A 16,727-nucleotide genomic window follows, 5' to 3' on the forward strand; every position below is an offset into this window, starting at 1 on the left:
ACCTCGGATCAACGCCTCTCCAGTTTCTCCATTAGACTTTGCACATTCAATAAATCAGCTAAACTGCTTTATGTGTCCATAGTTGTTGCTTGCCTTAGAGTAAAACCTCATTATGACACTTTTCCAGGAAATCCCACTGTAAGTATTGAAAATCAGAGTTTTATCTTAAATGTGCAGAGCAGGTATTTGTCCCAAGATGGGAACGTTCAGGAATTCAGTGGGACAGAGAACAATTCACAACAGGGCAACATGTAGACATGAAAAGCCACTGGAGTTATAATCCCTTTCATTCAGCAACGGACATCTTGCAACTTAGGCCTTTTGCTATGACGTACAGCAGTTTGCTTCATCAAATCCTTCCGCTTTCACTGCCCTACACTGATGACTAATACATGCATCCCTTAGAATCCTGGAAGTTTTCACAACCTCATTTATCATTTGTTTGTTAGGTAAATTAAAACCACTCTAGAAGCTGCAACTGGTTTTCATAACCACCATGATGCAACACTGAGTCAGATACATTTCTGTTATTCCCCTATGATTCTCTAGTGTTTGTCCAAACACTAACATGTCTGTGTTTTTTTTTTTACCAATAAGCAGTTGACAGGGACGTAGAAAAAACCCTACAAACATAACAAAAAGCAGACTGAGCAGAGGATGGAAGAAAATACTTTTCAAAATACCTTTTAACAACCTTCAGTATTTGCTGACTGATTTGTAAGCCTGCCACTCTGACCTACTGCAACAGTGGGCAGTAAAAAAACAAGTGGTATTTACATTTACCTGATCAGGACACGGGTATTTCCCCATTAGATCCTTTCTATTTCCAACCACAGAGCTAAACCAGAAAACAACAGTGAAAGTCTGGCCAGATATAAACCCGGTTGCTCTTTCTAACCAGTTGTAAGGGTTCATGTTTCATCAGAAAATTGAGTGAAATTAGTTTCATGCTATAGAACTTAATGTCAGAGCTTATTTAGATGCTCATTATAGGCAGGAGTGTCAGACCAAATCGTTTAGCTTTTATTTGACGACCAATTGAGTCAGTTTAAAATCACAGTGGGAAACTGTGTTAACTTTTTTTATTGTGCCGAAGGAAAATGTTTGTCATTCTTTAAGGCATTTTAAAAGTTCATTTGCAGAACACAGAGGTCACTGTTCTCATAAAAGGACAGACATGGTCAACAACAATACTTATGATGTGGCATTTAAATTCAGTTGAAGCTAAGGGGCCCCAAAATAAATTAAATAGCTGCCCACATCATTACGCCAACATTGCCAGCCAGAGCCGGTGGTAAATGGATCCAGGACTCAGGTTGGTTTCTGACCCTACCATCTGAATATGGTCGTTGAAATTGACCGTCAAGGACTTGAAAGCCATAATTTTCCAATTTTGGTGAGCGGGTGTAAACAGCAGCCACAGCTTCCTGTTCTTAGCTGCCATGAGTGGCACCCAGAGTGGTCTTCACTGCTCATCTGCCAGACAGTCAGCTTCAGGGTTCAACAAGAACATGTAGAGATGGTGCTTTGCATACCTTGATTGGTTGTTTGCCTTCCCCTGATCTTGAAACAGTCTGCCCATTTTTCCATGACCTCTGACGTGAGCCAGGCATTTCGACTTATTAAATTAATCTGAAAATCCCAATTCTGATGAACTCTCTGAACTCCAGCTTGCCCTGTTGTCCATACCTCCATACCTGTTGACTCTATCAGGAGGCAGGACATTCACTGAGTTTTATGTGGAATTTACCCTCAAACCTCTTGGGAAAGTGGTGCTTCAGGAAATTCACACCAGAATTAAATCAACTTTTCTTTAACCAACGTCAAGAGAGTTTAATATAAGGCCCAGATCGTCAATCATGAGATTGAAGAGGCTCATGAAATTTCTTGGAAACTGCTGCTGTCTGGAAGAAACACTAACTTTTTTCCAGTTAGTGTTTTTGCTTTTCTAAGCAGACAGAACCAAGAATACTCCTGCTACTCCTGTCTACTTTATGTCCACTTCACAGGTCTTACTCAGACATTGGTTCTTGTTGAAGGTGACCCTTTATGACAATCCTTATTTACAGTACATACAAATTCAAAGATTGGCAGAGCATAAAATAACAGCGACCGGATGCAAAATTAAACGGTTTATATCCACAATTTGTCTATGAGAGATATAATTTACTGGTGTCAAAAGTCAGTCCTCAAAAGGTCTTTGTCCCATTTGTTTAGATATTTCAGATGGTTCAACTCAAATGAGTAGATTATTAGAGAGATCCTACAGAACTTGATTACATGCAGGGACAAAACTGGCCATCTGTAAATTCTGGAAGAGTTCTGTGGTTTTAATTTTTGTTTTAACCTGCAAAGAAGAAGACAGAAGAAGCAATGAGGATAGTAGCAGTGTTGCACTTATGAGAAAGAAATATACAATAAAAAAATTTAAAGAAAAGGGTGAGACTAAGAAGGTGAAGAAAACAACATTGAGATTTAGAGGCTCAATTCACCAACTAATGAAAATATTCAGCAGCAAAGCTAGCAACAGCACTCCGACACAAGTTTGCATATATCTTAAAAACATCCCAAGAAATCAATCAGTAAAGAGGAAGTGCAACAAGTGACTCAGACACATGTGCAGCCTCAGTGTATTGAGGCCACCAGTGATGATGAACGATTAAGGGTGATTAAGCATGAACAGAGAAAAACAATGACTTACTGGCTGATGTTATCTGTCTGTTAGTGTTGGTCAGCACAATCAAAAATGAAAGACAATAAATTAAAAGCAGAAAGAAAACAGCTGCACTTTAAACATTTTAGGTGTAAAATGCGACATACTACGAATTAGACAGTCACAACCTTTAAATCTCAACCTCTAAGTCGTGTTCAGCCTACTTTGAGCTCCTTTCAGAACTACCTGTCTTATTGCGTCTTTTCATATCTTGCATATTTGCATATCTTACTTCACATCCAAAATAAGCTGCTGCTGACCACACACCCCAACTCAACAGTTACACTCGCATGTGAAAACATCTGCAAGCAGATTATACAATTATACATCTTTGAAAAGCAGAAGTAGAGCCTCCTGTACAACCAACAAAAATGCAGCAAGTGGTTTCTGGTTGGTAAGTCAACAGCAGCCATTGTGGCGCGCACAGAGGTGAAAACAGCTGATCAAACATGCTGGAGTCAGCGCTTGCACTGTTTTTAGAAGCAGTAGAGACCCAAATGAAAGTACAAAGATCCCTTTCAATGCAAAGACGGTTCCCACAGAAAGTGGTTCTGTACTGTACAGTATGGTTAGCTCTTACCCAAACCACTGTGAGTAATCCCTTCATAAGGGGAACACAAGACTGGAATCATATGGCCTCATCAACATCAGTGCTATCAGGGTAATTTAAATGGTGTATTATACCGAGTCATTATTAAAGTATTGTGACACCAGTGCTGTTCCAGGCGTTGATAACTTTCCACATACCAGGGTCAGTTATAGTCTGGGGCTGTTTTATAGCCCCAGTTTGTTCCTAAGGAGTAAATTCAACCATTTGAATCAGATAGGCTGGAACAAGCAGTTATATGTGGGCTTACAGTGAAATATATTTGTGAAGGCTTTTACAGATCAGCTAATTGGTTATGATAGTGTTCATAATAAGCTATAAAGTGTTTAGAAATCTTTAATTTGATCAACCAGTATTTTCTAAAATTGGACTTGGTATTTCTGTGCATTTAGTAGATATATTAATTTTCTAGAGCATAGTTTTCTGTTTGCCGTTTCTAACCACTGGCTAAAAGAAAGCAGTTGGAAATATGCGTGCAGAGTCTGTAAGATAGAAAGCAGTGAGCAAAATGTGTCAGCGCTCAAGCATTTTCCCAGGAGGTAAACACTGATCCGATCATCACTAAGCCGTTTCCCTGAGCCTTTCTCTGATCAAAACTGAGAAACGCAACCAGGTTTTTAAAATCTGAACCTTAGTCTAAAGAGGTGATGTCCCACATGCTCTTTCTCGTGCACTCAGTGTTTCACACATGCCGGAGCAAAGTCGGGAAGTGAAACTTAGTGCGTAAACCTCTTAACCCTGTTTGCTCACAAGAGATCCAAGCCAAAAAATGAATTGAAATACTTCTTACTTTGAATGTTTTTTGCTGTTTTGTTGACTAAGTGATCAAAATGTGCTCCACCCCCTTCAAACCCCATCTGATGGTAAGACAGGGACTTTCTTTGTTATCATGTTTTCATTTTTCATTTTTCATTTTTCATTGTGGTGAGCCATATGACGTACTTTTGCCTTTAATTTCCTTTTGTTCTTGGTACTATCAAATAACATTTTTACTTCCTCTTATACAAGCAAAGTCGCATTTACAGGACTTCCCAAAGACAGCTAGAGGGAAATGTCATGCATTACATTATGACCACTTACAAGTGAAGAAAATAGCACAGACTGCATAACAGTCAGTATCTAACAACAATGATGAATCACAGGAATATGAATGCAAATTTCGAGCCTGTTTGCATGTGATTTTGGGCAGTCAAAATAAGACAATAACATTAAGCTATATACTGATATTTGAGTTTGAACCTTAATGTTGCTGTTCCAGCAGTTCTACCTGTTTAACCAAACTAGCTCCTTTTCCGGATCGTTAATGTTATCTCAACATAAACCACAAATAGGTAAAATATTTCCCGTCAGTGACAGAAGATAACACACGCACATCCTCTGTATTCAAACATCTGTCTAATTGCTTTACATGGCTACACGAATGTCTTTGGATTGCTGAACAACATTGAAATGGTCCATCCATCTTATATTCCAACTTCTAAGATAGGTTTTCCTAGAAATGGCTCCCATGAGGAAAACTTAGACATCAGCCTGTCTACTGACACTTTCCGGCTCGTTCTAGGGAAACCCAAGATGGATATATAGTTATATTTTCTGCCTTCTATATATGACAGGTGGGATATAGTTGGAAAAAGTCTCCAATTAGAGGCGTCTATTTGGTATCTTGATCGGATGTCTGATCATCTTAGCAGACTTCTTTCCATTCTTTTGCATCTTCATGCCATAACGTGTGGATAAGTGACCAAAATACTTCTTTAGAAGCTCATCCCAGGTCTAGCTGCCACCATCGTCTCTAAATACCATTAGCAATACAGCCCATAACATTTCTTTCCATGTTATGTTTCCAAACTGTAAAGAAGCACCTTGAAAAGTAGATCTTGTACTGCAGTTTGACTGATTTAAAGTGCTGCTGTCCATGTGAATCCTTAATGAATAGCTAATGCTAGCAAAGATCGCCACATTTTGTGCACCAGCCATTTTGGATACTGTACAAAAGGTACCTTGGCTAGTTTCAACTTTCACCATTTGGAATAGGATACTGACTTTAGGGTGGCTTTGTTGTAATTTTTCCAATTGGGAACTCGGGAAGTCCAGTGTTGAACTACAAAGACAACACACATTAGCCATGCTAGCTTGCTAGCATATGTTTCTTCAGGTATAAAATCAACTTTCCATGCTAACATAACGCTTGAATTTAGCTCTAGATGACACAAAATAAAATTAAATATTTTAAAATCTAATCTTTAAAACAAAATATTAACAACTCGGCTTCTGTTTTCAGGCATTAATCAATCACAGCTTACAGTTTTCAGTTTCACAAGTGAATATTTTGCGGTGATAAAACCCTCACCTTTGTAAACAACATGTGTCAAAACCAAACAAAGAAGACCCGATTAAGAAACCCTGCTGTACTCCCACTCTGTTGGCTGCACTTCTGTAGGTTATGTCGAAGGTTTAGGTGTACAGTTGTGTGAAAGTTTTCACAAACACACCTAATATATATTTGATATGTAAACGTTCTCAGCTTGAATAGTTATTTCAGCAATAACGGTTTTGTGTTGTTTTTCTCTGCTGGGCTGAGACAGACATGTGGGGATAAACGTTAACACGTGATTTTGTGGTTGAAGAGAAACCATATAAGCAAGTGAGATGATTAAGTTGACAGCTGTTGAACGCCGACAGGAACGCACTTTGTCTACAGGTTCCTCTTTCTCACTTTCCTACAAACTGGGTAAATATGTTTAAATTCTTTAAAACAGGTTTTTAAAACGTATTTCTATAATGTGAAACAGTTATTTTATTTACAGTGTTGGTTAACTAATTATCCTTTTTTCTTTTTCTTTTTAGGTCAAATGGAAGTAACAACTGATTTTCTGACAACAAACACATACACTGTGTCTACTGTAAGTACCACTTTATGATAAAACCCTTTGAACATTTTAACTAGAAAACACTGACAGCTTTTCTCCAGTTGATGTACCGTGTATCTGAGGGAACTTCACAGTCTGTTGCATAACAAGGCGAGCCTTATTGTGCTATTTCATTGCGTTGCTCTTTAATTAATAAAACTAACCCAATTTGTCAAAAAAAAAAATAAATACATGTTCCTTTTCAATAATTACTCGTGTTTGACAGCAGACATCTGCTGTGCAGTTAAATGCCACAGGCAGTGTCATAGCCATCTCTACATCAAATTTTCCATTGTTTGTGAAAACCTAAGCCCCCCCACTGTTTTATCTCTGCCCTACATCTAAACGCTGAGCTGCTGGGGTATTGAGTTCTGCAGCGGGCGCCCCTTTCTTGAGCCCCTCAGGATCATTCACCCCCTCAGGCTTGGATAGCAGCAGGAAACGGTGCAGTTGTGTGGTTTCTCCTGCACAGACACAACACCTGCACCTGACAGCGAACTCTCGGTTAGAATGTACGTCACAGACAGCGTTTGATGTACCTTCACTATATTCCCACCAGATGTGGGTTATGTTGTGAAACCCTCTGCTGTTGGGTTACTTAAAGAGAACAGAAAAATATGCGACAGAAAGCTGCAACATCAGTAGGAAAGGCTTAGAGATTGTTGTGCAAAACATCTTTACTTACTGTCTTGCATAAAATACTTGTTTGAAACTTATTAAGAAATCTGTTTGTCAACAGACTCCTGATTCTGATTATGACGGGTGGCCGACTGATGACACAGGCATGTGTGACAGACGTTGGGTCAGGGACTTTCGCAGCCAGTACGAGCCACCTCTCTTCTGGATCATCTTCATCCTTGGGTCTGTGGGTAACCTGCTGGTGGTTTGGATTTACCTCACTGTGCGCAACCGCCTTAAAACAATGACCGACGTGTACCTGCTGAACCTGGCAGTGGCAGACCTACTCTTCCTGTGCACGCTGCCCTTCTGGGCAGTCGACGCCATCAAGGGCTGGGATTTCGGGAGCAGTTCTTGCAAAATAGTGTCTGCTCTCTACAAGATCAACTTCTTCAGCAGCATGCTCCTCCTCACCTGCATTAGCGTGGACCGCTACATCGCCATCGTGCAAGTAACCAAAGCTCAGAACTTCAAGAAGAAGAGATTGTTTTACAGCAAACTTGTTTGCATCTGTGTTTGGTGTGTCTCCATTATCATGGCCCTGCCTGAGTTTATCTTTGCTGAGGTGAAATTGGACCCAGAGGAACAATCCTTTTGCACTATGGTCTACTGGAACAATGCCTTCAACCGTACGAAGATCCTGGTGCTGTCCCTGCAGATATGCATGGGCTTCTGCCTTCCTCTGCTGGTCATGGTTTTCTGCTACTCTGTCATTATCCGCACACTCTTGCAGGCGAAAAGCTTTGAAAAGCACAAGGCCCTCCGTGTCATCTTTGCCGTTGTGTTCGTGTTTGTTCTCTCCCAGCTTCCTCACAACACCCTGCTGATTGTGGAAGCCACGCAGGCAGCCAATACCACGATTACAGACTGCGCCGTTGTGAGTCAAGTTGATGTAGCCGGTCAGATCGCCAAGAGTCTCGCCTTTACTCATGCCTGCCTCAACCCCTTCCTGTATGTCTTTATTGGAGTTCGGTTCAGGGAAGACCTCTTGAGGATGGCTAAAACTTGTGTTGTGGGTAAAGGAGGGCTTGTTAAAGTCCAGGCAGTCCCCAAACGTCCCTCTATCATGTCAGATACTGAAACTACCCCAGCCCTTTCCATATAGACCCCTGTTTTCCAAAATACTACACCTGAGACCTGAGCCTAGTAATCATATTTGAAATTGTATTCCTGATGCATTAATTACCACAAGCAGATGAACAATAACATTTACAACTCTGAAAAACCACAAAGCTTTATTCATATTCTGACAATTACGGACATATTTGTTCACTGGAACACCTGTATAAACTGTATTTAAATGTAAATATTGTGCTTTTTTATCTTTCCATCATGTATTTGTTGTGTGCATCTGTATATGTTGAAAAAAACATTAAACATCCAAAGAAATCAAAAAACAACTTGTTTTTTCATTTCATTGTGCTTTAGCCCTGCAGAACAGAACGGTAAACGGAAGGACTCAGTAAATGAATGCAAAGTGATGAGATCAACAATACATTTTTGAGAATGTGTTTGTCTGCTTTCACTGGAGTAACGTATTCTGTGTGGTGGGTGAAACGGCTCCTATGTGGCTGCTTCAGTCCACAATGTTTTCGATCTGACTAGACATCCGCTTCGTGTAGTGCCAGTCTGGGCCATACTATTTGCTGACACTTTTCAATTGTTGAAGCGCGTTCAGTTATGACTTGGTAGTTTCACTGTTTGCCAGTTTACACACAGATGAAAGAAGTTTCTCATATTGACCTCTTAACGGCTGCACCTCAGACGGAAGACAGACAGACACACAAGTTCAAAACTTGCCATGTTTGGTGCCAAGTTCACCCTGACGCACTGGATTTCAGTTTCGCCAGCTTCAAACTACAGAAATTGGTGCAGCCAATGCTTGTATGCAAAGGTCTAAGAAGGAAGTTCATTGCTAGACCTGGCAATTCACTTCTCGACCCATTATGTCTACGACGTTAACCCCACAATACCACGTGAAAGTACTCACCATGTGGGACCGAGTCAATACTTTGCAGAAGCACCTTTTGCTGCAGTTGCAGCTGCAACTTATTGCAGGAACATCTTTGTACATCTAGAGGGAGAATTTTTTCCCCAATTTCTCTTTAAAAATAGCCAAAGGTCAGTCAGACTGGATGGAGATGATGTTCAAAAACTGTTTTTCAAACTGCACAGAGGAATTCTGATGGATTTCATCCAACAGTTGAGTTTTTCTTCCACAGAGTTCAGATTTGTGACATGAATGACTAATAGCTATCCTGCCAATAGATTCTTCCACTGCCAGAGTTACCATGGGTCTCTTTTCTCATCAGTGCTCTCCTTGGCTAGCCTTTTAGCTTAAGCGGACAGGTATGACATCATAGTTGTGCTTTTGTGCCAAACTTTTTCCATCTACAGACGATGGACTGAACAGCACTCTTTAAGATGTTGAAAGCTTGAGATATTGCTTTATATACTGCTTGAGATATTGCTTTATATACTGCAGACCAAATACTTGGTCTGTAGTATTTTTTGTTGTCCAACTGCACAAGAATAAGCAATAGAAATAAGCATCAGAAAACATGTTTAGGATGCAAATGACAAGTTTTGCTTTTTGGTACTGGAGCTGCTCCCTCAGGCTATGCCGCCCTGGGCAAGGAGTCTTGTCCCCCATATAACTAACTCCAGACTGGTGGTTGGTTTTCTTTTCCTTTCTAGTGTCTTAGTTATAGCTCCAATTCAAAGCTACAGTGTTTTCTTTGTGTCACCGCCACAAAACAAAACACACTACCATACCTGGATGGTTTTGCTTTTTTTTTCTTCTCAGGAGTTTATAATCAGTCTGATCTGACCTAAAATCTATTTTCTAATCACACATCAACAGACAACTAAAAAGGAGGCAGGTGGCAGTGGAAAAGGAGACAAAAAGTACATGTTATTTCTAAAAAACAAAATCTGAGGTGTTATTGTGGTGCCTGAGGTCGGGCCTATACTGGCACTGCCTACCTGCTGAATTCAGGTGAGACCACAAACACATTTGCTACTTTCCTGATTACAGCTTCTCCCTCTCACGACAGGAAACCATCAGCACGAGTCAATAACAACATGCTTCTGCTTTAAATGTTCTGATGACTGAGAGCAAGTTATAAAAGATCAGCTACCAGCTTTTCGTGTGAAATATAAAGCAGCTTGTTTAGCCTGTAAGTGTTGCCATGAAGCTGTCAAAACTACAGATTTCTTGCAAAATGCAGGCTATCACACAGCTGATCCCATGCATGCAAAACAGACCTTCATCTCATGGTTCTTTTTTTAAAAAAAGGGGAAACAACAAAAAGTAGTGTCACGTCTGATTGCACAAATATACAAAGTTTTATTTCCCATGAATCTCTTAACTGGATTAAGCAACAATTTTATTAAGCAAGAACTCTGTCATGGGAATAAAACATGACATGAAATTTTAGCTGAAGTGCATAAAAGAAATAGCACAGCTCATTAGTTTTCACACAAGTAATACGCAAATTAACAGAGAGAGATAGCAATGTACCAAAGGTCATGCAAAGTTACACGTTTATCACCAAGAAGACAACCGAAACTGCTAATCATTTTCATCTCTCTAAATAGAATACAACACAGACAAACAGAAATAGATGGATTAATTACTCTAACATTCTGTGCCGTTAGTCAAGGGTCCTAATATGGAAATGTAAAATTCAGCAGTAACTTAAAAATAAATCAGCTACCAGTTCTTCTTTTCAGAGTCAAACAGTCCATTAGATCTTTTTAGAGGCATCAAAACTTTTTATTAGTGTCCATAAAGATGGAGGTAAATTGAGCTACTTTAGAAAAAGTGAAGTAGAATTTTGTGATTAAGTAGAAAGGCCTTTTCAGCATTTCAGTGAGATTTCTACCTTGGAAGGTGATTATTAAAAAAAACAAACAAAAAAAACACTAAACTAAATGGATGAATGGACTTACAGTACTTAGATTTTATTTTAATTTGCTATTGCAACACTGAGTTACAAAAAGGAAAATTGCTACTTAAATTTAAGTTTCACATTTTGTTTTTAAAAGAACTTGCTTTTTGGGAAAGTAACTGCAACTATAGCTGGTAAACTCTTGTGTAATAGATATTACTGTATTTCCTTCCTAACAGAAAGAGGTGAAAAGAAAAGAGAAACACTGGTTTGAGAAAATGGCTGCAGTTCAATTCAGTAACTATCTGAGCTGCAGCAGTTCGTATGTTTTAATTGGTTATAACTAAGTAAATAATTTGAAGAAATATTGATTTTGAAAAGGTAAAAATACCTGAGCAATCCCTTCTTTTAGCTGAGCTTAAAAGGAAGAGGTTTTTTATTTTATTTTTTATTTTATTGTGATTCTTTTTAAGCTTTATTTTCAGTTCAGAACTTTTTTAGAGGAGTATTTTCATTTTATTTTAAAAAAGTACCAAATGTACCAAATGATAGACAAATTTACTTAGGAAAAATGTTATTTTTGCTTTGCATTTATTTCTTTAGTTTCATCTACCAAGAGTGCTAAAGAAAACTGTTAAATTTCTCTGTTGTGATTCCCAAACTACTGAGCTTCTGTTCTCCTAAAATAACAGCAATTTCTGGAGTGCAAGCATGAAAAGAAAGAATAGACAAATATATAATTTTTATTTAATTGAATTTGTTAATTTTTGTAGGACTTTTCCCCTACACTTTAGAAATGATCTTTTCTGGTTTTCAGGCACGTGCAGAGGAGAGGGGGGTTGGGGGAGCTTGAGCACCTGCCCTTTTTGCTCCTTGCCCCCAAGTGCCCTTTTGGTCAATTATTTATTTATTTATTTTTGCTATTATTATTTCCTAAGCCCTCTTCTGACACATAAAAACATTATTTTTTTTTGTTTCTTTTTGTACAACATAATAAGCCCTCAGGTCACCTTGCTACCTTTGACCTTTTGCTCGTGACGCATGACGCAGTTGCCTCTCGCGCAGTGAGAGAAGGCGGCTAACTGGAGCTCAATGTAGGGAACGTTCCAGATTACAGATCAGTTTTTGGTGAATTATAAAAAAAACACGTTTTTGGTGAAAAAGTGGAGTAGACTTGTTACTTGTCAGATGATGGAAAACGTTGAAGTATCGTTTCTGCTTCAGCAGTTTAAGCAGAGAGGTAATGAAATACAACAGACACTGACAGGCCTCTGCGTCTGCCTTTTTCTGAAAAACTACTGAGCGGGAGGAGCCAGGTGAGGAAGAACTGTTCTTATCTATCGATTCAGTGTTTTTATCATACAGACATTAGGCTGCTGTTGTTGTGCTATTAGCTAGCTGCTAGCTAACGACTTTGCTAGAAAAGCTAGATAAAAATAAAAACTTCTTCCCTGTGTACAAGGCACATCGCCCGTCCAAAACCGATCATCTCCATAATGGATATATGTCCGATCTTCTAATTTCCTTTGCTGCATAATGTACATTTATTCTAGCGTTAGGTAAATGTATCTTGAAAGAGAATAGCACTTAAATAATAGTCCAACAAGGATATTCATTTAGAATTAAAAATAACTCACCCTGAATTACCATGAGAGATATAATGTATGTAATAAAAGTGTCATTATTGAAGGGGAAAAAACTCAACCCAGACTTTAAGTTTAGGGTCTGGTTTGCAGAGTATGTAGTTAAATTTGTTTCCCAATTATTCAATGGAAAAAAAAAACTAACCTCAGTTAAGTAAAATAAAATTGTAATCAAAACTTTTGGAATTGTAATGATTCCTTTTTTTAAAAAAAAAAGTTGTTTAAAAGACTTTTTTTAATTAAATAACTCATTTTTACCAAACACAAACTTTTATTTGCACACATCAAAAATCTTTTGTTGTGACTTTAGGTCCTGCCCACAATATCATCTGAGAATCACAAGCAAAACTTTGAGTCACAAACAAAAACTTAGAATAGCAAGAAAAGATTAATGACATGCGCAAATAAGTTTGTTTTGTAAAAAAGAAAGTTAACTTCATGAGTCAAAAATGTGTGATGCAAATTTAAAAAAAAATAAGCAAAACTCAGTAGGCTTTTCTCATGGTGACATGCATTAACAATTCAATTTTTGCTTTTGTTTTTTTTCTGCAGTTCCACGTTAAAGTTTGGTGCAGCTCTGCTTTCCTGAATGGACCATCTTCATCTCCACTGCAAGTGTAGCAAATAGGCAGCTCTTTATAGATTGCACTAAAAGGTTGCATTGTGCCCTTGTTTATATTTTTAATAGTGTAATTCTGTAAAGACAAAATATGTCTGGTGGTCCAGCTCTGATTTACATATCTTGCTAAATTACAGGTTTGAATATTGCAATACTTTCCTATAACAAAGTAGACCTGCAGAAAGAAATTACTAATAAAATATCTTACATATACATAGTGTTATGCTCTATATAGAGATTTACCTTAGCTTTGATTGTATATGTCACAATTTTGTAATTTATCATTGTTTATTAAACTGAAAGCTGAGAGGCTTTGTTAATATTCTGTCCTAGAAGGTGGTAAGATGTGCCCTTTTTTTTGTTGTTGAGCACCTGCCCCTTTAGTGGCCTCTGCACGGCCCTGCTGGTTTTCATTTTAGTTTCTGAAGAGGTCCTCACACCAATTTCAAACTTTGGATTTCTGACCATAAAAGAGTAACTTCTAATAGCCTCTCAAATGAAATGAGATTTATATCTGCATTTAATCCTATTTCTCAAAAGCATATACTGTTTCCACAGTTTTTTGTATTTTTTTTTGTATTTTATGCATATTCAGCAGCAAAAGGGGGATGAGTTATGTTTTTTGTGCTTAAATGATCAAGACCAATGTTTAAAACATAGTTTCTTGTGAAAATATTTAACCTATTCCCATCTTCTCTTTTAAGAACTACAAACTTCAGTAGGTTTTATTGGGATTTAGAAAAGAAAAAATTATTTTAAAGAAACACTGAAAAATCCGGTGTGCATTTTTGGTTGGGGCTGATGAATTAATAATTTGTTTTTTGTTCTATATCTCTACTTGAACTCTAACTGTGTGAGTTTTCCAGGCAGTTAGTGGTGCCAGGCTTTATTTAGGGGCATTGATATAAATGGGATTAAATGCAAACCCTAGCCACACTTTTGAGAATTTCATTTGCAAGACATAAAAATAAAAAGCATGTACTATTTATTCACCTTCTGCTTCGTAATTCGCCCTGTCAAATGTAGAACTACATTTGTGAAAGGATTCTCTGAATTTTGGCCACAAGATGGAGCAGTTTGCACAGAGTGGTTTGTTTATCCTCCTGACGTTAGGAACGAAACGACCCCCCTCTAGTGGCGGTAGAGCAAAGTTGGCCTTGACGCTTGTAACTTTTGTCTGCTTTTGCAAAAAGAATAAAAATAAAAATAAATAAATAAATTCTTCCCAAGAACGCTAAAAAATGTTTTACTTATATTTCATGCTGCTTGTTATTGCACACCTTTGAGATTTGGTAATCACCACTGGGGAAAAGATGCAAAAAAGGCAAGAGCTGCGTAGGTCTGGATTGTGTAGTTAAGAAGGCAAAAGACTCACAAGTAGAGCAGCACCTGTGGTTTGGGAACATCCCATCTATCTTTCTGCACAGCGGGAATTGTCGACGTAAATGTGTGTGTGGGTGCTGATGCATGAGCGAGATGTGTGAAAGCAAGTAAAAAAAAAAGCAGCACTTGGTGGAGTCTATGAGTAATAGGAGAGACTCGGTAAGCATATGCGACCCGTTGACACTGAGCAGGCTGCAGTCTGGTTCAAACTGGCGTACAGCCTGGCTCTTGTGGACAACAAAAAGCCTCAGGGGCGGTGGCTTATGCATCAACAGAGACCCAGTGGCTCTGAGCAGCATTTACAACTAAAGCCAAGCGTAAACTTGGGAAAGTAAGGATTATTGTTGGGTTTCAAGTAGGCTGTGGAAAAAAATGGGGAGGGCAGCTTCCATCCATGCAAACAGACGCGTCTTCAGCAGGGGAAAAAGACATATAATAGGACTCGGACCCCACAATTTCAGCCCAAACAGGGAGCTTCTTATCAGCCGCCATCTCCCCCTGCAGCTAATATTTCACTTCGGCTTCCAGGCCCAGAGAATGAGAGACGTTTCCATTTCATGTCAGTCATTTCCAGGCCTGCGTGTTACCTGTGCGGTGATAAGTGTTTGACTGACTGGGAGCATCGTTAGTCACTGTCCGGCTACGAGTGACAGCCACAGATTCCTGGAGATGATGAGAGGAAGGGGAGGAGGAGGAGGAGAAAGACACGGCTGATGAAGGAGGAAGACACTTCCACGCTGTCTGTTTGTTCAAACATTCAAAACAGCCGGATTTGTGTAAGAAGATGGCCTGGTGTTTGCATTCAGCTCCTGTATTACATCTGATTTATTTTTCAACTAAATTTTTTACTTTAAATAAGTACAAAAATGAACCCTCATACAAGAGACAATACTCACAAAATAAACACAACTGTTCATTTTATTATCCTGTATTGATAATTTACATAAATATACACATCAATCTCAAATTCTATTCAATATATATGTCTTACATTATATTTATGTCTAAGCAATGCTACTAATATATTGCAGTTTTTATTTTTTTTGTCTTAAAATTCTAATTAAATCAAGAAATCTAGAGAAAACCCAGTTGTGCACTCAACCACAAAGTATACTTATAAACCTAGAATATCACAAGTGATGCACACATTAATTTTCCCTCTGATAATTTTCAGAAATGTATTATTTGCTCTGTTATTTCATGGCTCATTCTTACAGTTTTCTATTTTATTTAACCATTTATTTAACCTTTCTAAAACAAAACAAAAAAAGGGCAATGTAGCTCCTGAAAACTCTGCTTGTTAAAAAGAGGATGATGCGTCATATTCTTGGCTTGCTAAATGGTATTTAGATACTCCACCAGAGGGCAGAAGACAAGTAATGGATTCAATACAAATTTATTTCAACATAAAACTGCAGTCTTTGAATCCCTACAGGTCATGGTTCATGCATAACATTCCTTCCGGTTGGAACATCTGCATGGAACAATAAACAATAGATTTAATTTCAGACTTAAACATAGCTTCTATTTAAGGTCTCAGTTAGAGGGTTTTGGTTACAATTAGGTCTAGGGTTAGTGTGTGAAAGCACATAATTTAAAGAACTTATGAACCGGAAAAGAATAGAATGTTGTGAGGTCTGAGAATGACAACAGCAGGCCAACATTTCTCAGCAGTGCAGCAACAAGGTGCCTCAAAAATAAAGCTGGTGTAACAGTTTGAATACAGTGGGTAGTGTTTAGTTATAAAATCAGAGGAAGCCCCCGATTCTGCATCTTTACACACAACCAAACATGTACCAGACCTTCAATCTGCAAAATACTTGAATGTATCAGAAACATTAAGAAAAACATAATGCCACCTGTCAATCATTCCTGGGGTTTTGCCAGCAACTGACCAATCAGAGGTTGCAATTTGTCCGGAAGTACACGCCCCTTATTTGGAGGAACTGGATAACAGCATTGCCGAGGTTTGTCGTTGCTAATGTGCTGCGGTCATAATGAATCATGGTCGAAGATTGTCAGTAGGGAACATAAAATCCCGACATCCATAACCCAGAGCGCGTAGAAGGCAAACGGGTTTAGATTCCCAATCCCAAACGGAATCTAATGCAAGAAATGGATCAAGGCCCAGTTGAAGGAACTGTAATCAACCACATGTTCTTTTGCATGAAGGTAACTGGTAGTACACGTCCCATTTTTTGGCATAAAGACACTTATTGATAATCAAATAAGAAATCAATGAGTGAAGGTAGTTATGCTTGATTTCATGTGTGTGAATTGCA

At 38.5% G+C, this 16,727-nt stretch overlaps 1 protein-coding gene across 1 annotated transcript; it reads left to right on the forward strand.

The window, feature by feature from the left end:
• The first annotated feature begins 5,948 nt into the window (after positions 1-5,948).
• On the forward strand, positions 5,949-8,298 carry LOC103147545 (C-C chemokine receptor type 9-like). Its single transcript, XM_007565944.2, has 3 exons — positions 5,949-6,051; positions 6,168-6,223; positions 6,969-8,298. The coding sequence occupies exons 1-3, from the start codon at positions 5,970-5,972 to the stop codon at positions 8,010-8,012; spliced, it is 1,182 nt and encodes a 393-aa protein (XP_007566006.1). The 5' UTR covers positions 5,949-5,969; the 3' UTR covers positions 8,013-8,298.
• The last annotated feature ends 8,429 nt before the right edge of the window (positions 8,299-16,727 follow it).

This window comes from Poecilia formosa, unplaced genomic scaffold, assembly GCF_000485575.1.
Source record: "Poecilia formosa unplaced genomic scaffold, Poecilia_formosa-5.1.2 Scaffold184, whole genome shotgun sequence".
NCBI lineage: Eukaryota > Metazoa > Chordata > Actinopteri > Cyprinodontiformes > Poeciliidae > Poecilia > Poecilia formosa.